We start from the raw sequence: 22,709 nt of genomic DNA, 5'->3' as shown, positions 1-22,709 counted from the left end.
TATATATATATATATATCCGCACCAGAACTGAAACACTTCTGGCATTTTTTCAGCATTTTTCCAAATTCTTTACATTTATTCTCATGGTTGTTAATCTGTGGATTCAATTGACTCGTTGTTTTCAATATCTTTTAAATTACTTTTTGTCATCTATAGATTGCAATGACCCGTTTTGAACGGAATTTCAAGCGACCCATGGTGCAGTGGTTAGAGTGTTTGGGAAAATCAATCCTAAAAGTGATATTCTCCTGAAGGTTGAAAGTTCAATCCTCAGTGTTGGCAGCCGAAAAATACAATTGCGAATTGCTTAGGACGTTTATCCAGTCATGGCTGATGGAACAAGAGCATGCTACCCCCATGAAGGAAATAAAGGGTTCTGCTGGAAATTCCGTCCAAATTCCTGAGTTTGACAGAAACATTTCCGAGTTCGACAAAATACACCTGAATAAGGTCTAAGGTTACATCGACCGAAACGTTGTGAAAATCACTCAAGATGAGAGCAGTAGTTCGATGAATTCAAATAATACGAATGGCAGCATCTTCTATGCATTTACTCCAATTCATGCTAGCTGTGAATGTTAAACTGAGGTGTTTGAGCGTTTGACTTTCTATTTGATGGTTGGTAAGGTTTCTTCTAATTGTTTTAAAGGAGAGGAATTTTGTCTGAATTGAATGTAAACAATAAGTTCTTTCCAAAAACCGCAGATTTGTGGAACTCTCTTCTTGCTCACTGTTTTCCTCCTATTTTTAACCTTGGTGTTTTCAAGACTAAGGTCAATAGGCATCTCCTGTCTTTATGATGATTGTCTTTCGTTCTTGTTACCTACTTACATTAGGTGGCTATACGCTTTGCCTGGAGGGATTTCCATGAAAAACTTACCGATTAATTATTAATTATGTCACGCATCCAATATTGATCTCACCTTTCTTCGACTAATTAACAGATGCCCTTTGTCTTCGCAGGCTTTTAATTAATTATTAATTCTCTGGTTGAGCCTCTATTTTAACTGAATAAGTCACCCATACCACTCTCTCTCTCTCTCTCTCTCTCTCTCTCTCTCTCTCTCTTTCTTGGTTATCTACCCTCTGCTCTCACACCATATCATTTATTTTATATATATTCAGACTTTTAATTCATGGTTAATTCTCTGGTTGAGCCTCTATTTTAATTCATGATTATAGTAATCCCAGTCGATGGTTTCTAACTGATGACGTCACCGGCTGTTACAGTCAATGTTGAACCCTCTCATTGGTGGGAATCCTAGATCAATTTAACTACGTTTATTTTATCACATTTTGCTGAAGTTCATTAGTTACTAATTCAAAACATGCGAGACTTACAAGCATCGTTAATGAGATATTTAACAACAACAACAACAACAACAACAACAACAACAAAAATAGAAAAACAATGGACGACAGAATGCTAGAAGGCGTTTCCAAAAAATATTTTTACATTAAGAAGAATCGTAAAATTACTGACTTCATTAAAATTAACCCTAAAAGAAAAAAAGTATCACCCTACCCCCAACCCTAACCCTAACCCCATAAACAAAAAATGCATAGGTTCCATACGAAACATGGCTAAAAAAGTGGGAGTATTATCGTGTGATGTTGATCTGCCCTATTTTCGGAGTAGATCGACTCTTCCAGTAACTAGGAATAGAATGAAGACGAAGTGTCGTAATTGTCATGGCGGCACTCTTTGGTGGCAGTCATAGTCACAACATCGGACGCATACTTTCTATAACATTCTATTTCTCCTCATATTCCCTCTTTGTGCCATGTATTCCTATGGTGAAAACGTAGTTATTATCCTTATGGTAGCAGTTATTATTGGCAGGCAAAGCCCTAGTATAGAACGCAGACTACCTGTAGCATACTATTTCTGTACTTCTGTAAATACGAGGTGCCTTCAATAAGTTTCCAGACATAGTTTGTACATTCATTTAAATTTGTTGTGGTCCTTGAAAATTCAGTATCTTATTGCTATACATCCTATGAGATGACTGACCAATATTTATGGGTTTAGATTCAAATGAACAGCTACAACAGGAATTGGAATACACTCTACTAAAGCCTGATTGTCACAGCTGATGAATTTCAAAAACGCAGTCTGGACATGGAAACACTTTAGAAGAATGATATTCAATAAGATTGTTTTTAACTTGGAAAAATGCCACAGAAATGTATGGAATGCTTCAGACTGCTTTTGGACCATCGTGCACGAATCGAGCATGATCGTCGTGTGTCTATAGAGACAATAAGTCTACAGTTTGATGTCAGTGTGGGAACTGTACACTTATTCAAAAGGAACTGAAGATGGGGAAAATTTGCGTGAATGCACCAGTCCACAACTGCATCCTTGTCACAAACTATTTGACCAATATGGGCATCAAGACAGTTCCTTCTCCTTCTTATAGTCCAGACTTTACTCCCTGTAACTTTTTGTTATTCCCTAAGCTCAAGGAAAACCTTAGAGGCTGTCGTTATGAGACAATCGAGGAGATGAAAGAGGCTGTGATGAGGGTCATTGACACGGTCACACAAGAGGACTTCCATGTGACCTTCCAGAAGTTGTTGAAACGGCACAACAAGTGCACTGCAGCCGGAGAAGATTACTTCAAAGGGGACTAAAGTTTCATGTAAGTACTATCAACGAAACTGCTCATACGAAAACAGCCTGGGAACCTATTTCAGGTACTTCATATACTCTCCCGGCTGTGTTGTCTGAATTATTATCAAACTTTCAAGGGCACAATAAACGTTATTTTGACATAGTATTTGTGGCCTGTATAGACTTACGTATGTAAATTAAATGGCCGGATTGAAAAAGAGAAGCCACTCTTCCCTAAATTGTCACAATATACGGCATATTCACATTGACGCACTGGTTTCCGCCAGGTCAAAAAAGTTAAGCAAAGTTGAGCCTCGCCATTACTAAAATGAGTAACCAATTAAGGAATTCCAGGCGCTGTATGTAGGAGGATATCGACATCTCCCTGAAAAAGTTGTAAAAACTAACGTCGTCATCTTCCCTAACGGGGATGTACATGCGACTGGCGACCGCTTGTAAATTTCATACGCCCATGAAACTTCCTCTGAAGAAGGAAGCTAGTTCAACCCAATTGGAGTTAGTGCTGTTTTACGCAAACGGTCGCAAATTCATTAAAAATATCAGAGAGTGGTTAATCAACATAGAGTTAGATGCATGAGATTTTGTGATAGTAATGGGTAGATAACTAAGAGAGAGAGAGAGAGAGAGAGAGAGAGAGAGAAAGAGAGAGAGAGAGAGTATGGGTAATTTCAGTTAATTATGAATTAATTAGCACAATTAAAACAGATTTTAAAAAATAACTCAATCCTAGAGCTATAGTCTATTTTAGCACGTAATTTTTGCTATGAAAATATGTAAGAAAACTTTATGGTAGCAAACGTTGTTTAAATCACATTTAATAAAAAATAGATATTTTAAAGAAAATTATGTTGATGAATAAATTCGAATTTTGCCTAAACTTTGTTTTACTAGTTTTACTAGTTTTACTAGTTACTCGGGATTGAATGAGGATCAACAAATGTTCCACACACGCATGTATACAAGAGCAGCTAAAGTCAACTTACTGCCAAGTTCCAACCTTTGAAAAGTATTCATTATTTAAGGGTAAAATGGACATTCATATCATTTAATGTTATCAAAACGCACACACATCTTTTAATGTTATCACGCAGTCGGTTCTGTAGCCACTAACTAAAGGGAAGTAACTCTAATTTTTTTCACGTAGTTATTTTCCTTACGCCGACTCGAGTTGTATGTATGTGTCCAGAGAGAGAAATGGGCTGAGCGAAGACGAGAGAGAGAGAGAGAGAGAGAGAGAGAGAGAGAGAGAGAGAGAGAGAGAGAGAGAGAGAGAGAGAGAGAGATTGTGTGCGGGAGTGTGAGGGATAGAAGTTTTGTTACAATTTTGCCCCAGGCAACGCGTGATAGCTCTGCTAGTGTTCAATTTGGTTGGTTGGTTGTTTTTGTTTTACGGCATATCAACCCTTTTCAGTTCATTTAATACCGAATCCAAAGATTTTGAAGAAAATTTTTTTAATAGAATATATTGGTTGTTTTCAAGTCGGTTTCGTATATAACCCATAGTTGGAACCCTAACAGGTACTACCACTTCGGGTCAGAGTTGACCTGGGAGCAATGGCAATTAAAGGGTAACTCCACACTCTCCAAAGCCCGCAAGCTGGGGCCTCACCACTGGATATAGTTTAAGGTCATATCCAGGACCTAGTGTTCAGTTGCGCTGACATCTATTTCAACAACACATTGAGAGGCTCGAAAACAACGAGGTGTTTTCTGACTTACCAAAACTCACATCGACCTGGCGAAATACGATGAAATATTTTTTCTCGACGTATGACGAAGGAAAGATCTTCTGGTATAATTAAACAGTCTCCCTCTCTCCTCTTCTCGCTATCCACCTATCTGACCTAAGCAGCTACGATGAGTCGTTTTTATTCACTAGGATCAAAATGTAGCCTCTTTCTGTCCTAGGTTAGTGAAAGAGAACTCCATCCAGAGTAAAGCAATTTCATTTTTTGTCCCAATCCAGAGTCTCCCTGGTCGGGATTTTTCCCAAATTAAAAAAAAAAAAACGTACCTACGTGATTGCCACGTTTTAAATAGAAAAATAATCAAGAATCACGAAAAATTATATTTTTTTTTTTTTTTAGCCCACATTAAATCCAACCTTGTGTTTTGGCCGATGTAACCGCTGACTTTCTTCAGGTGTATCTTGTAGAATTCTGGAATCTTTTTGTCGAACCCAGGAATCTTTTTGTCGAACTCGGGAATCTTTCTGTTGAATTCGGGAATCGTTCTGTCGAACTTGGGAATCTTTCTGTCAAACTCGTTAATCTTTCTGTCGCACTCGGGAATCTTTCTGTTAAACTCGGGTATTTTTCTGACAAACTCGGGAATCTTTCTGTCTTTCAGGTCTATCTTGTAGAATTCTGGAATCTTTCTGTCGATCTCGGGAATCTTTCTGTCTCACTCGGGTATTTTTCTGTCGGAATTCAAACGGAACACTTTATATAATCAACGGAAGTAGCATGCTATCGTTCAGCCCGCCATGACTTAATAGACTTAATTTGTAATTGTATTCTTAGTATCGCCTGCTCCGAGAATCGAACCTTCAACTCTGCCTTTGTTGTTGATCTTATTGCTGTTGTTGTTATTGAAATCTGTCTGATGATTTTGTTGGCATTCGTTTAGAAGGATATCGGGTACTTACGAGAGGGACCATGTGAAGGTTGCCAGCATCGTTAATGTCAGTTATTTTTTGTGGAACTAGCTGGATTCGAACTTAGAACACACAGATTGTCTCGTTACCTATTGAGTCACTGCACCCTTGTGGAGAAGCAAGTAAATAGTTACAGTCTTAGAACGTTCTTTACAGAATTCTGAAAATATTACACGATTAAAAAATAACTGTTCAGTTTCGTATATTTCTTTACATGTATGTATTAATCGCCATTTTGTTTAAAAATGTTTAATCGCCATTTTTGTTTTTAACTTTCTTTTATCAACAGAGTTTAACAGTATGGTGAGTCGGATTGCTAATCTGACGAAACAGAATTTAGATTCTTTAAAACTTGAAAGCGCCACCTGGGGAGAACAATTTAAACAAGCGATGAACGTTAATGGCGGCGATATCGAAAACGCCACAAATTTGGATTACGTCATGCATTTTCTCACCTTCTTCTGGAAGGTAAGTCTGTTTACGTCACGCTTGGTTGCCATTGGAGTCACCGTTGAATCAGTAGTTTTTATTATTATTATTATTATTATTTAAAATGGGGAACAACTATTGCGTCAATTAATCGTCTGCTATTTTAAAGCGTTATATTAAGTTATATTTCGTTATATTACGTTATATTTCGTTATATTTCGTTGTTATATTCCGTTATATTACGTTTTATTTCGTTATATTTCGTTATATTACGTTATATTAAGTTATATTTCGTTATATTCCGCTATATTACGTTATATTACGTTATTCGTTATATTATGTTATATTTCGTTATATTTCGTTATATTACGTTATATTTCGTTATATTACGTTATATTACATTATATTACCTTAATTAAGTTAAATTACGTTATATTTCGTTATATTTCGTTATATTACGTTATAATACGTTATATTATGTTATAATACGTTATATTTCGTTATACGTTAAATTTCTTTATATTTCGTTATATTACGTTATATTTCGTTATATTTCGGTTCCATTTATGAAGGCACACTGATCTTATTTTCACGATAAAACTGCAAAAAATATGCCAGGAGTGTGAGTTCCGTAATAGAAGCATTGATTTTATTTGAATAAAATAAAATACGCATCAAGTGCGCTTGAAAGTTAAATTACAACGCAATTTTGCGAAAATAAACAAATATTTTACTTGCTTAAAATTTACCGTTCCCGACATTTCAAAATACAACCGCTGAGAGACAGCACGCGGATCTTCGTAAAGTGCACGTAAATATGATATTTTAATTTTTTGTAGATTTCGTATACATACGAGAGAGAGAGAGAGAGAGAGAGAGAAATGTTCTATCGATTTTATATGTTATAAAGTTGCAATTTCCAAAATTAAATATATATATATCCATATGACTTGGGTGCATTAGTTTGAATCGAAACCGAAATAAAAACTTATGAAATATATATATATATATATATATATATATATATATATATATATATAACTGATGATCCCTTGAAAATTAAAAAAATTGGTATTATAGTAAATTCGAGAGCGAGTTGATACAGTGATTGCAGGTGATTAAATGACTTATTGACTAGATGTTTTTTTAACGAATGATAAAAAGTAATTTTTTGTATAGTTTTAAAGGTTAAAAACTTCAAAGACTATATATATATATATATATATATATATATATATATATATATATAGTGTTATAATGGAATAATTCCAGGAGGAAATCCGGATATGAGAGCTCAATGTGGTAAACAGAGCAATAACATAAAAATATAACACGGAAATTACATAATTGTCGATGCAATAATTTATTTCAACCCTATGGTATTTTCAAGCATCTAAACTAGACAATTACATTTTTGATACTGAAATAAAGAAAGAAAAAGAATCGGGCCCCCACGTCAAAAACCAGAGGGGGTGGTAGTAGCAATCCACTTAATACATTTTATAGAGAGGGTGGGAATTAAGTTAGTAAGGGAGGGATTTAAAAAAAAAAACAACAAGAACATTATGACACTTAACGAACTGTCCGGTAACCCGACGTAACAACACACACACACACACACACACACACACACACACACACACACACACACACACACACGCGCGCGCGCGCGCGCGCGCGCGCGCGCACACACACACATACACACACACCTAAATATGCACGTTCTTACCCGTAAATGACTTGACACGCGTTTACTAACCTAGGAAGAAGAAGGAATAAACTGACAATCGGCTGCGCGTAAGGGAAAGAGAAGAAGAAAGAAAAAAAAGAAAGATAGTGACCATTCGCTGCCTGTCATATGGTCTAATTTAGTCTAGACTCTCAGAGAAAGAGAAGAGAAGGGAAAGGATAGAAAATGAAGATTATTATGGAGTTAATTTAGTCATGGAAAATAAGTCTATTAAAAGATATATAAAAATATATAAAAAAAGTTATATACAAAGTTTTAAAACTATCTGTATGTTTTCATGTTAAAATTATTTTGAAATAAATATTATTTTATAATACGTTTAAATTTTCTATATTGTATTTGTAATATATTACTATGAATTCAAAAAATTGATTCTTATGTAGTTAATATTTTATGTATTTTTATGTAATTAATTTTATTAGTGATTATAGCGGTCGTTGTTATTTTGCTCGCTAATATTTCACTTCCTAATTGATTAAGATGCAGAAAATTGCATTATTAGTCGCCCCCAATTCCATAGGACGTATTTAGTTACGGTTAATATATGCTTTTATTCATTCCGTACACAAAAGTGCTTTCATGCACGCATAAATAAATAAATAAATAAATAAAATAGTTATTATTTTAAAGTTTTGTGTTAATTTATATTAAATCTAATAATGTCTAGTGGTAGTATTTGATCTTTTTGACTTAAACCAGTTTAATAACTAATGTATTATCTGCAGAATTTTTTTTTCTTAATGCTATCTCATTTATTTATAAGTAATTTGGATAAACAGATACTTCGGAATACGTACACCCAACTTAAATTTCGGGCAACAAATATCATCAAGTCGTTATAACCGAGTTTATACCGGACAGCGCTATAATTGCCAGTGGGGTGGGGTGGGAGGGTTTATCGGAAATAATCTAGTGGTATTAAATTCGGTCTCTATAGCGTTATAGAATTATCTGTTCGTCGGATCTGGAGTTATTGGTTATTTTAAATTTACATTTATGTCTGCATCTGGCCATCAGTTCATCTCGTTTATTTAAGAGATTATTGTGTTCGTACTTCAGGATTCTTATTTTTTCCTCGAGGCATAAACTGCATCTCTGCCTAAAGCCGTTTGGAACATCCGAATAACATAGGATTGACCATGACACCACTGGGGATCGGTTCTCATTTTTTAATAACCACTATTGTTTAGCTAACTCAGTTTTGTTCTTAAGTTCTGGGATATTGAAAGAATGTTTATGGTCATAAAAACGCTGTTTCCAGTTTCCGGCGGAGATACCGAAGTAAACTTTTTTGTCCCTGTTATTATCTTCTGGGTGGATCGTGGCCTTATAAACCACGCGCTCAACTTTACAATTACCGTCCAGTGAGCAGTTATTTTTCACTTGGCAGTTACATGTCTACTGTAACCTTATTTTTATTAAAGTTGTTTAATATTTTACTATTATGAGTGCTAATTATTCTGTTCATGTTTTTAGTGCACGAGTAACTTATTTTAATGGGGTTTCTATTACATATCTTCCTAAGTGGATTATTTATGGTAAAATGCTTATCTATTAGGTTCAAGAATATTTACCTATGTTTATGTTGGATAGTCGGCAGTACGGGGGATTAAACCATATTATTTTCCGGCCTCTGTTCTTAGATTTATTTTTATTTTTATTTTCCTTCTTAATATATGTGAGTTTTTCACTATATCCGCTTATCTCTAGTGCTCTATTGTATAATTTTTTGCTTGCTTCAAAAATTTCTTTGTTAGCCGAAAGTTTATTAATCCTAGTGTTAATCGTTATAGGTATTTGTTTAATTATGCAACTTGGATGGTTAGATCTCGTATTAATATAAGATGGTGTGTTATTATCTTTATTGAAGGGCTTGTATATCCCCTTTCTTAAGTCTAGGGTTATATCTAGATAATTAACTTCTTTACAATTTAGGGTTATATCTATATAAAATCCAAGGTATTTGAATGCTCTTACTATTTTTTTTTATGTATTTTCGATACCATGGGGCCATCACTATTAGGGATAACAATTAGTCCATCATCCCTGTATAATCCCACTAAATTAGGCTCTATAATTCTGCTAATTGTGTACATTATAAATATGCCCACTAGATCGGCAATCTGGGCTGAGTCAAAAGCACCCATCAGGACGTCAAATTCGTTGTTGTTCGATTTGATCCATGTTTCCTGATTGTTTAAAAGGATGGATCTGCGACAAGCCATAATTAATCTTACCTGATCTTCGAATACATCCACGAAATTCCTAGCATAATTAATGCTGTTCATGAGTAATTCCTTGGAAATAGAGGGATAGAAATCCATGATATCGAATTGGATGAAACAAGCATTTCTCTTATTTTCAATCGATTTAAACCATTCGATAGTATCCGAAGAATCCTTCCAAAGATTAAATTTAGTGGCCTCCAGGGTTACATTAATAATGTTCCTGATAATCTCCCTAGATACATGACCCCCTCTGGTTTTTGACGTCGGGGCCCGATTCTTTTTCTTTCTTTATTTCAGTATCAAAATGTAATTGTCTAGTTTAGATGCTTGAAAATACCATAAGGTTGAAATAAATTATTGCATCGACAATTATGTAATTTCCGTGTTATATATATATATATATATATATATATATATATATATATATATATATATATATATATATATATATATATATATATTAAAAACATTTTTCTTTTTTTAAATGGCTTAGAGCTCCCCGTAAAAACTTCACATAACTCTGTTCTTAAATAAGGATACGAAAATTAGACGATACATTAATATTTAAATGGGCGTTTCCGTAACCACAACCAAGGTAAATGTTTCTCGCATGCCTTTCCCGTTAGGAATCCCCCCTCCCGCCTTTTTTTCTTTCTCTTCAAAAAATGCTACATTGCCTAAAGTGTGTTTATTCATAAAGTCTGAAGAAATGCTGGTTTTTGAAAATTTTCAAACGATATAATGCTTGAAATTGTCGACCTAGACATTGAAACAATTGTAACATAAAATGAAATACACTTTTTGTTGCCATCAACATCTTGTTTTGAAATCTTGATTTTGCACACACAGTATATTAATGCTCAATTATGAAATGTGATAATTTTGTAGCTTAATCCTTAAGTTAACCATTTTTGGCTTAAAACCTATTGGTATATGAAAATTTACTGAATTACACGAACTCAGTATATTACATATATATATATATATATATATATATATATATATATATATATATATATATATATATGCGTATTTATTACTTATGCTTATTTACTCGTGAACCTAAATATCTCCCTACATTTTCTCTTTCCATATTCTCAACCGGTTCAACAACTAAGCAATCAATCATTGAACGGATCTTCCATTTTCTCTTTTTTCTTCTACAGATTTTATTTGCCCTCGTACCGCCGCCATCTTTGCTTGGCGGATGGGCTACATTCGTCCTCTCGTTAGCCATGATTGGATTAATCACGGCCATAGTCGGCGATCTAGCGTCCATTTTCGGCTGCCTCGTCAATATGGACAAGAGCATCACTGCTATCACCCTGGTGGCCCTGGGCACCAGCATGCCGGACACGTTTGCCAGCCGGCAAGCGGCCATGCAAGAGAAATGGGCCGACAGTGCCATCGGCAATGTCAACGGCAGCAACGCTGTGAACGTCTTTCTCGGGCTCGGCTTGCCCTGGCTTATCGCTTCCATTTATCATTACTATAAGGTAAGTACGGACAGTCTTCGAAAATGAGACAGTGTTTGATACTAACGACGTCCCCTTCAAATGTTTAAAAGTAAAAACAAAGATAAAAAAGATTACAAATCAAAAGAAAATAAATTTATCAGTGGAACAAGGTATAGAAAATTATTCACCAACAAACACAAAAGAAAGCTAAAATGGGATTGTTAATCAGGGTGTGACATAGATTTGGGAGAAAGGGTCGAACAATGAAGGTTAATATGTTTAGAGTTAGTTTTCGGGCAGTTTTAATGATGTCAATGAGTTTTACGACAGTTTACAACAGTTTAGGAAGAATCGAGTTTACAACGGTCGAGGAAAATGTTTGAGTTTGACACAGTTGATTGATTGAAAGATACGAGCTGAGAATTGTGCTGAGTTTTAACAGGAGTACACGAAACAAACAACTCTTAAAAACCTAAATCCACAATTGAACTCAGGACAACTTCTAGATTAGCTGAACATTTCAACTGGTCCGGCTGGTTACTAGATTAAGGAACGTATTCAAATAATGACCGATAATCGATTAGAAATAAAAAAATCGATTAGAAATAAATATAAAAAGACTAATCTTAAGAATCGAGACACCATTGTCCATAACAGTCTGCAAACGATCTGCGAACTTTCACTTTGAAACGAAGGATTCTGTAGGATTTGTCAATTGCATTTTGCACTGTCGGTCATTCACGCAAAGTAACATTTTTAAAAAAATTACATTTTCACCCCAAACAAGGCACATTGCCACCTTGATGTAGGGGGGGGGCTACTATCAAAGGAATAAGCTACAGGGGTACTATGTAGGGAGTTGGGCAGCAAGATGTCTGTTCACATTACACTTGAACTTCTGTATGTCAGTACAGTTGGGGAAGCAGGGACCCGGAAGGGAGTTCCAAAGTCTAGTAGTTCTGAGGAAGAAACTACTGGAGTAGAAAGCTCGCTTACATCTAGAGATCTCTATTTGTGTAGGGTTGAGATTTTGCTGCTAGTCGGGTTTGTTGGGGGTATTTACGTCGAGGGGGTACAAGTGCTTGCAGTTCGTCAGAGCATTCACCATTAAAATACTTGTAGAACAGGCAGAGGGATACAACATTTCATCGATGGGACAGAGGCTGAAGCTTAGATAACAATTCAGGACCTATCAAGTTGGCGACTCTCTTTTGAACCCTGTCCAGGAGTGAGAGACTAGTAGCGAATGCACCAACTGTTATAGAGTGTAGTGTCATCAGCATAAATACCCATCTCAGAGACAATTTTATCAGGGAGGTATTTATGAATATTAGGAATAATAAAGGCGCAGGAATAGACCCCTGAGGTACTTTCGCATTTATATAATATTGTTTAGATGTACGACCGTTGAGGACGACCTGAATATTTCTATTACTTAAGGATTTAATTATGTTAATATTCGTCCAATGATACCATATGATCTGATTTTCCCGAGAAGACCATCGTGCCATACCCTGTTAAAAACCTTAGATATATATAGGGCTACCGCTCTCCCCTCCTCTGCTTTGTCCAATGAATGGTATATACGTTCAGAGATTACAGTTAGGATATCTGCTGTGGAACAGGCTTGCCTAAATCCATATTCTTGGTCGGTCAGAAGTTTAGAATCTGTAAGTTCGCCTATTATTCTTAAATACATAAATAAAATATTTCTTGATTACATAAATAACTTGTGTTAATATGGCTATATACGGACTGTATTTATTTTAAAACGTAATGAATAGAAAAATAAACAAAAAGACAGAAACGGCCACGTATCTAAGGAATTGGCAGAATCACTAGAGGATGATCTCCAATCTGTAGTGGAATGGGGACAAAAATGGATGACCACATTCAATGCTGCTAAGACTAAGCTTATTTCCTTCAATAACTACAAGCAACCTTTTCTACTACCAATAGCAATGGCCAAGAACACATTATCTGAAAGCACTTCCTTTAAACTCCTCGGCCTAACGTTTACAGGGAACATGAACTGGAATAGATACATTGAAAGCATTGCCAATGCTGCTGAAAAAAAGGTGGGCTCTCTCTACCGTACTAGAAAATTACTTATGCCTGAAAGTATCCTATACCTCTATAAGGCCACCATTCTCCCATGTATGGAGTATTGTTGTCATATTTGGTCTGGTGCATCTGCTGCTTGTCTCTCACTCCTGGACAGGGTTCAAAAGAGAGTCGCCAACTTGATAGGTCCTGAACTGTCATCTAGGCTTCAGCCTCTGTCCCATCGGCGAAATGCTGCATCCCTCTGCCTGTTCTACAAATACTTTAATGGTGAATGCTCTGACGAACTACAAGCACTTGTACCTCCTCGACGTGACTACCCCCGACAAACCCGACAAGCAACTAAGTCCCACCCCTTTACAGTAGAGATCCCTACGTGTAAGAAAATCTTTTACTCCAATAGTTTCTTCCCCAAAACTGCAAGACTTTGGAACTCTCTTCCAGAATTCTGCTTTCCCAACTGTACTGATATGCAGAAGTTCAAGTGTAATGTAAACAAACATCTTGCTGCTCACCTCTCTTCAAAATGCCCCTGCAACTTATGCCCCCGATAGTAGTTCCCTACTTCAAAGTTGTTACATTTTAACACAGACTCGATTTTGTGTATGAAAGTCTCTTTTTTCAGTTGAAAGAAAAGGCATTTATTACCGGTCGTTTCAACACCATACCCCCCTGACACGTATTTTCCAAACTAAGGACAATATGGTCTCATTCCTGCTTTTCCTCTTGGAGTTAACATTTTCTTAGTCTGCCGCTACAACCATCTGTTATGTTTGTATTTTGTTCCATTGTATACGGTCGTCTGAAAATTTTGTCAAAAGATTGAAGGGACGAGTCCTGCATATTGTTTTAAAATTTATGTCGTGCCGCCACGTGAGTAAAAAAAAAAAAACGCGTTGAAAAATATCTCTCTCCGCCACGTGTTGTTTTCCTCTATCCTTTTCTCCTTTCTCTTCCCTCGATTCCACTGTGAAGTTACGCTCGCGCCTCACTTAGTCATTTGAATAAATGACAATAGCTTCGTTACAACTAAAAGGTTTCGAACTTCACTCAACAGAGCTAAATCGATGTTAGGATTACGATTAAAAGAAAAAAATATGATGGACTGAAAATTATAGCAAGGGAAAAAGGAATCAAACAGAAACCAGATTAATTTCAAGATTTTCTTCTTGTTTACAAAAAGAAAATCTCAAAAACTTAATGCAAAAATTTTCAAAACCATTAAGTCTTTCGGAAGTTTTCTTCATACGAGGTGCCTTCAATAAGTTTCCAGACTTTTTTGTATGCGCACTTTTATTAATAATGCACATATGAAACTTTAGTCCCCATTCGAAGTACTCTCCTCCGGCTGCAATGCACTTGTAGTACAATTCCAACAACTTCTGAAAGGTCCCATAGAAGTTCTCGCGCCACAGCCTCTTTCATCTCCTCAGATGTCTCAAAACGACAGCATTAAAGGTTTTCTTTGAGTTTAGGGAATAACCAAAAATCATAAGAAGCAAGGGATGCTAGACTATAGAGAGCGTGAGGAACTGTCATGGATGCCCATCTTAGTCAAATAGTCTGTGACAAGGATGGAACGCCCTTGGGACAAATTTTGCACAAATCTTCAGTTCCTTGTGAATAATTGTGTGTACAGTTCCTACACTGACATCAAACTGTGCACTTATTGTCTCTATAGACACATGACGGTCCTTACTAATGAAATTCTTTATTTGGCCAATCAACTCTGACTTCCTTACTCCTCTCACATCTCTTATCATCCCTTACACTCCCTGCCTTCCTTGAATCTCTTATGCCACTCAAAAATTCATGATTGATTCATACAAAATGGTCGAAAAGCAGTCTGAAGCATTCCATACTTTTCTGTGGCATTTTTTTTTCCAAGTTTAAAACAGAATTTAATTGCATATCGTTCTTGTAAAATGTCTTCACGTCTGGAATGCATTTTTGAAATTCACCAAATGTGACAATCAGGCTTTAGTAGGGTGTATTCCAATTCCTGCTGTAGCTGTCCATTTGAAGTTGAAATCATAAAAACTGGCCAGTCACTTTATAAGATGTGTAGCAAGAATATACTGAATTTTCAAAAGTCTACGACAATTTAAATTCCTGTACAAAAAAAAGTCTGGAAACTTATTTAAGGCACCTCGCAAACAAAAAAAATATATCTTTGGACTTAATGTGGCTTCTATTTGAGTCTATTTTTTATTCCTTTCCCTCTAAGAATATAATTGCGAATTACTTGGGACGTCTACCTGGTCATGGTACACTTGTGGACTAAAGAAATTTTTTTTTCGAAATTTCTTGCAAATTTCCGAGTTTGACAGAAAGGTCTCCGAGTTCGATAAGATACACTGGTGAACGTCGGAGGTTACATCGGCTAAAACACTTTGGAAACAACACTTGAAATAAGAACAGCAGTTCTAACAATCCAAATTATACGAATTAAACTAACAGACCCACGAAAATGCTATTTCGAACTTAAGCATGACAAATCAACAAACATACGATCTCACACATTATGGCTAGTTTTACAGAAATAGTTAAAGAGCGCGTCTAAATATCTTTAAGCGTATGAATCAATATCGTTGATAAATGTGACGTAGTTTTGGTTGCAGACGCCCATCGCGTCTCCAATCTAATGACACTTGTAGTGAACGACGCGTTTTATAACTGATGAGATCTTCTCGCTTGTCAGCAGACACGTGTAAATGCATGAAATAATTGTGTAGTCAGTTGACCGTCGGGACACGATATTTGCACTAACTTGATTTCTAATGACATTTCTTCACGATTCAGACGGAGACATAATAGCCTGGACGGACGGAGGTGGCGAAAGTGGGCACTGATTTCTGTGGTGAATACAGAGAAAACAAAGCGTTATATATATATATATATATATATATATATATATATATATATATATATATATATATATATATATATAGCAAAAATGGTAATTAGTAAAAACCTGAAGAAAGTGCTCAATACTATTGCAGAGCAAATATGTGTTTTATTTTTTTATTACCGTTTTATCTGTTTAGTTACACATGCTTAGGTTACCGAATCGTATTTACGATCCAGTAACTTCGTCAGACTTTACAGAAATGGGTATTATGATTTGGAAAAATGATATTAGAAGACGCACGACATAGTTTAACGGAATCGTATTGTTGTAAAAAGCAGACCCTGTAAGGCGCTCTCAATGTTTAATAATACAAAACATAAGAAAAAAACAAATATATCTTTTAATTTATATATATATATATATATATATATATATATATATATATATATATATATATATATATATACACACACAATACAACCTAATATATATATATATATATATATATATACACAATACAACCTAATATATATATATATATATATATATATATATATATATATATATATATATATATACATACAGTACAACCTAATATATTTTAACCTTCAAAACTGAAATATTGTCATTACCAGCCTTCCCCCTATATTATCTGGTACCCCCAAACACCCCTCCTTTTTCTTTACCTCCCTCCCCCTCCCCGTATTCCTCCTAAAAACAATTCTTCCTAATACTAACCAACCATTTCTGTAAAGTCTGACGAGGCTGTTAGATCGTAAACACGGTCCAACATCCGAAACATATGTAAGCAAACAGATAAAACTGTAATAACAAAATAAAACACATATTTGCTCTGCAATAGTATTGAGCACTCTCTTCAGGTTTTTACTAATTACCAGTTTTACCATATATATATATATATATATATATATATATATATATATATATATATATATATATAAATATATATATATGGTAAAACTGGTAATAATAATAGAGAGAGAGATGTTATTTATTTGTTTTTGCTTTGCGATACTTTTTGAATGATTCAGCCACTCTGATATGTCGTAGACGACGAAACACTTGTCAGTGGATAATCATATTTTAAACTATATATAGTCATCCAGATACAGTACTGTTTCGCTGTTTTACAGCTCATCAGTGCGGCTAGACAGGTAATTCCCTCAAGCCAGGATCGAAACCCGACCGACCAAATGACAGTCAAAGTTTGACACCATTATGCTATACGGCTGCTGCTGTGTGGGCAATGAATTAACGATGTTTTGACATCGTCCAAATGCCTCCATTTGACTATTTTAAAAAACTGATTACATATAATGATAGAAGATGTATCGAGACACAGGAATGGGTATGTTTGATCTGGCAGAACGGTGGTTCATTAAAATTGTGGGGTCTGCGTTCGTGCCTGGTCCACAAAGTATGGAAATAAAAAAAACTTTAAATAAAAAAAAAAACGTTTACAAGTGCTTTTGATATAGATGTACATAAGAATACTTTGCTAAGTATGTTTTAACTTAAATAGGGATGGTATAATAAAATTGTGGGGTCTGCGCCTGGCCTACATAGAATGGACATAGGCACAAACTTTAATAAAGACTTTTCATATCTATTTGCGTAAGTATACTTGGATAATTATGTTTCAGTTTGAAGAAATATGGTATAATAAAATTATGGGGTGTTCGTTCGCACCTGACCTCCTATTTTTACTTTCATCATATTTTGCTTTGGTTGTGATACCCCCAAATTCGAAGGTATCTCTTTACAACCCTTCCTTTTCATAACCTATAATACTTTCATAAATCAGAGTCCATTTTCTGTAGGTTACTTTTGAACCCAGTCAACGACGGGTACTTTTGCTAGTATATATATATATATATATATATATATATATATATATATATATATATATATATATATATATATATATATATATAAAGAAACTTTGAGTATTTAAAAATAAAAAATGTATATATCCATTTATTTATTGCGGACTATTATCTTCACGTTCTTGTTATTTCAGGACGTTTCGGCTAACTATTCCTCTGGTCTTCGTCAGGTGGTTAACAGCAATGGAACTGACAAACAAAAGATGAGGATAATAGCCCACAAATAAATAAATGCATAAATAATACTAATTACTCATCTAATAAAGAATTTCAATTAATTTAAAATAAAATATTTAAGAACCAATTAAATTTAGCATATCACAGATTTGTCCGATTTTATGCTAAAACATACACAATTATACAACTACATAACGGTGGGAAAAACTTAACTTAAATTGTTAAATAATAAACGGGTGTCATCAGCTGTTTACCATGTAGCTGTCTTGAGGATTTACAAACAGGACAGCTGTTAAATACATGCCCCCCCCCGATTGGAAAATACCACTTCCCCAATTTAATTACTATTTACTTTAATATGTAAATAAAAAAATATACAGTAATATATATAAGTAAATATATTATTAATAATAATAACGTAAAATGTTATTTATGATCTATTCTGCGATATGTCTAGAAATTATATGCAAATAACAAATTATAAAGTATTTTGAAAATAATTGTATTAATTAGTCATGTCTTGAATGTTATGAATTCTTTTGGATATTGTATACAAAAACAATTGTTAGCCTTGATTTGGTTGGTTAGTTGTTTGTGTTTTACGGCATATCAACCCTTTTCAGGTCATTTGGTTGTTTGGTTGTTTTTTTGTTTTTTTTTTTACGGCATATCAACCCTTTTCAGATCATTTAATGCCGACTCCAGTGATTTTGAAGAAAAAATTTTCAATAGAATTTTTTTTTTTTTTTTTTTTTTCAAATCAGTTTCTATTTAACCCATAGTTGGGACCCTAACAGGTACTACCACTCCGGGTCAGAGTGGACCTGGGAGCAATGGCAATTAAACCCGCAAGCTGGGGCCTCACCATCGGATATAGTTTAAGGTCATATTCAGGATCATTTAGCCTTGAAAATAATTATAATCCGACCTCCAGTAGTTTATTTGCAACTACCATTTTTTTTTACGTTTATTATATTTTTGTCTTTTGAATATGACTTTCCTAATGAAATAATAGAATCACTTATGATAACGAATGTAAGCAAATGGTAATATGCGCAAAATCTACATGAGATATTTTATTAGTATATGGCGTCTGCGTTTGAAAAATTATAATGTTTTGTCTTAGACGGGAATATTAGTTTCTGTTTTATTAATTAACTAGCGGGGGTACCCGGCGTTGTCCGAGTGTTTGTTTCCGGGACGGGGGGGGGAGTTTTAAAAAATGTTATGGTAGGTAAGTAGGAAGGATCAAACCCGGAGTCATGAGTAAAAGTAGGAAAATAAAGTGTGAAAAAAATCAAAAAAAAATCTGCAACGTTAACAGTTCGGCCACCAAGAAAAGTCCATTCCAGTTGTTTAGGAAAAAAAAACGACTACGGTAGGTCGGCGCGAACGTGAAAATATAATGTGAATTGTCCAGCACGCTAACCACTACGCCACAGAGCACTGCAGCTTAGTTTAGTGATTTTAAATAACTTCACATGAAAGAACTACGAAGCCAAATCGGTGTTCTCTTCTCAACTGTTCCTTGTGAACGATCCCCAAACGGTGTTAAGTGGTGGCAGGGGGAGGATGAATTTATTAGAGAGAAAATATTTTACCACTTCCATTGATCTTAACCGATTTTGGCCGTGACTTCTCAGCAGAAAAAGTATAGAAATCTAAGATTATCGAGGAATTTGAGAAATAATAAGCCTATAACACACCTCAGATATTGTTCTGCCGTTTGTGCATATTATATTTGCATGAAATATCTTGATTTTTAATCCTATTAATGTCAAAATCAGACGGAAAAAATGAGTTCATTTTATTTATATATATATATATATATATATATAGATAGAAGATAGATAGATAGAAGATAGAAGAGAAAAAGAGAAGAGAAGAGAAGAAGAGAAGAAGAGAAGAGAACTGGCGGGTGTGTCGGGCATTGGCCGAGAATATATAGGTGGTATAGTAAGCAACCCCGGAGGGGGTGTAAAAAGTAGTAGCGGGAGGGGGGGGATAAAAACAAGAGTAGGCAGTTTGGGTGGAGAGAGATGTTAAATATAAAAAAAAATGGTAGTAGGCAGACTCGATCCCGTAAGGCGAAAGAGAAAAAGAAGGTTTTAAAAAAAATCTGATGTCTTAGCCTATATCTCCATCGCGCGACCGAAAATCCTGAGCGTTGAAATTAAATGTAGTCAATCCAACCGAGACAATGACTTTGCGAAAATGTCGACAGAAAAAAAACCACCCCTCCTTGTAGAAAACTACCCAGTTAAGGGTGAACCAATCAATGTTTTTGGCCAATTTTGCGATATTTATCGTCCGAAGGGTCGAGCTTCAAGTTGATACCGATTTCGTCGGATGAGCCTAAGAGTCCGGCGTTGCCCGGATGTTTGGAGGTGTGCTTTGAGCAAAAAAAAAAAAAAAAGTTGTAGTAGGCAGGCAGGCTCGAATCCCTACCGTAAAGGAGGAAAAAAACGTGAAAGAAAACGTGGCGTCTTTCCCGTTGCGTCCATCGCCAAAACGGAAGTGGTTAAGGTTTAAATTAAGGCTAGTCAATCGAAAAGAGCGATGACTTTCGAAAATATCGACGAAAAAAGCGATCCCTCCTTTTAGAAAAGTGTCCAGTTGAGGGTGGAAGAATTAATGTTTTTAGCCAATTTTTCGATATTTGTCGTCCGGAGGGTTGAGCTTCAGAACGATACCGATCTCGTGAAAATCCGTCGAAAGTTTTAGGCATACATACATACATACATACATACATACATACATTTAAACAGACAGGTGAGATTTATATTATAGATAACTGCATCAGATAAATGAACAAATATGTTGTTCTTACCATTCTAAAAATGCTGATGTCTCCTCTTTTATAATTGCAGGGTACCACATTCAGCTTCCAGGGCAAAACGGAAGCACTCGGCTTCACCGTCGTCTTGTACAGCATCTTCTCGGCCGTCGTCATGCTCCTATTAGTGATCCGGCGCGCGAGTTCTGCGTGTGGAAAGGGTGAACTTGGCGGCCCCCTGCTCACCCGATACCTTTCGGCCGCGTTCGTGTTCACCCTTTGGCTCTTCTACCTTCTGCTCTCCATCTTGCAGGTGGTCGGAATCATTTCAGTCAACATCTAAGACCCGTAGGCGCAGCTGTAGTAAAAAGAGGGACTCGCCTATCCATCTCCAAACCCCCAAGAAACGCATACACACACCACAAACATTCGCAAGTTTGATCTGACCTAAGGCTAACAGTTAAAGGAAGTATTGGAAGGGGGGGATTATAGTTTACGCCATTTCAAGTTCGATTTGCCAATCACTGTCATTGTTTGAAATGTAACATAATATCGCATAAGTGAAGAGAAAAAAAAAGGAGAAATTGTGTATAAATTGATCCAATAATTGGTTCAACGATTATTCATAAATTAGAATTCTGTAATTTTTAATTAAAATCAATATCGATCACGATCGTAGGGTCGTTACGATAAAAGTACATTAAGAAGATAAAAATGTATGTATCTATGTAAAAATATTTTCATAGGAAAAAGTGTGTATATATATAAATATATATATATATATATATATATATATATATATATATATATATATATATATATATATATATATAATGGGAGTTTTAAAAGCCAAAAGCAACGCGGAAAGGACCGGAATCACAAGGGTAAGAAAAGAAAAGCAAACAAACAAATAAACGTCCTGTTCTCTTCGGCCATCTTGAATATACTTTTGTTTTCTTTTTGAAAAGGGGATGCATTTTCTCTCGAAATTAATCAAAGTTCCATACCCCCAGCGGACTTTATCTACACCGGACATACCAACTACTTGGTTACAAACTAACTGTTTAGCGAAGTGAGGAATGATAGATTAATAAGCAGACATTTCTCTACTTGAACATACCCGGCTGTTTGTTTGTTTGTTTTTCTTTATTCTTGTGATTCCGGTTCTTTCCGCATTGCTTTTGGCTTTTAAAACTTCCATATATTCTTTTACTAGTAATGCTTCAAGCAAACTACCGTTTACTTTATACATATATATATATATATATATATATATATATATATATATATATATATATATATACAGAGAGAGAGAGAGAGAGAGAGAGAGAGAGAGAGAAAGAGAGAGAGAAAGAGAGAGAGAGAGAGTATGTTTATTATACAAACTTTCTTGGTTACTGCATTGCTTTTGGCTTTTAAAACTTCCATATATTCTTTTACTAGTAATGCTTCAAGCAAACTACCATTTACTTTATACATATATATATATGTACAGAGAGAGAGAGAGAGAGAGAGAGAGAGAGAGAGAGAGAGAGAGAGAGAGAGAGAGAGAGAGAGAGAGAATATGTTTATTATACAAACTTTCTTGGTTACATATGTGCATACATGTTTCAGTGGAATCTCAATTTAGAATATATATATATATATATATATATATATATATGTTTGTGTGTGTGTGTGTGTGTGTGTGTGTGTGTGATGTTGAGGCAACTTTTGATACTTAACCTTTATCCCCGAGCGGTCTTTGATAAGTGGTGACCCCGGAAGTAAAAAAT

At 35.2% G+C, this 22,709-nt stretch overlaps 1 protein-coding gene across 1 annotated transcript in view; it reads left to right on the top strand.

The window, feature by feature from the left end:
• LOC145252458 (sodium/calcium exchanger Calx-like) overlaps positions 1-21,649 on the top strand; it is a 250,399-nt gene extending 228,750 nt beyond the window's left edge. Inside the window, exons 9-11 of the mRNA XM_080111872.1 lie at positions 5,585-5,763; positions 10,869-11,198; positions 21,029-21,649. Coding sequence (XP_079967998.1) covers positions 5,585-5,763; positions 10,869-11,198; positions 21,029-21,277 — 758 coding nt within the window. The 3' untranslated portion in view covers positions 21,278-21,649. The remainder of the gene's footprint in view (positions 1-5,584; positions 5,764-10,868; positions 11,199-21,028) is intronic.
• Positions 21,650-22,709: the final 1,060 nt, after the last annotated feature.

This window comes from Euprymna scolopes, chromosome 29 (assembly GCF_053919585.1).
Source record: "Euprymna scolopes isolate OS-2025 chromosome 29, ASM5391958v1, whole genome shotgun sequence".
NCBI lineage: Eukaryota > Metazoa > Mollusca > Cephalopoda > Sepiida > Sepiolidae > Euprymna > Euprymna scolopes.
The sequence above is the reverse complement of the archived record's forward strand: the minus strand, read 5'-3'. Positions and strand labels throughout refer to the sequence as shown.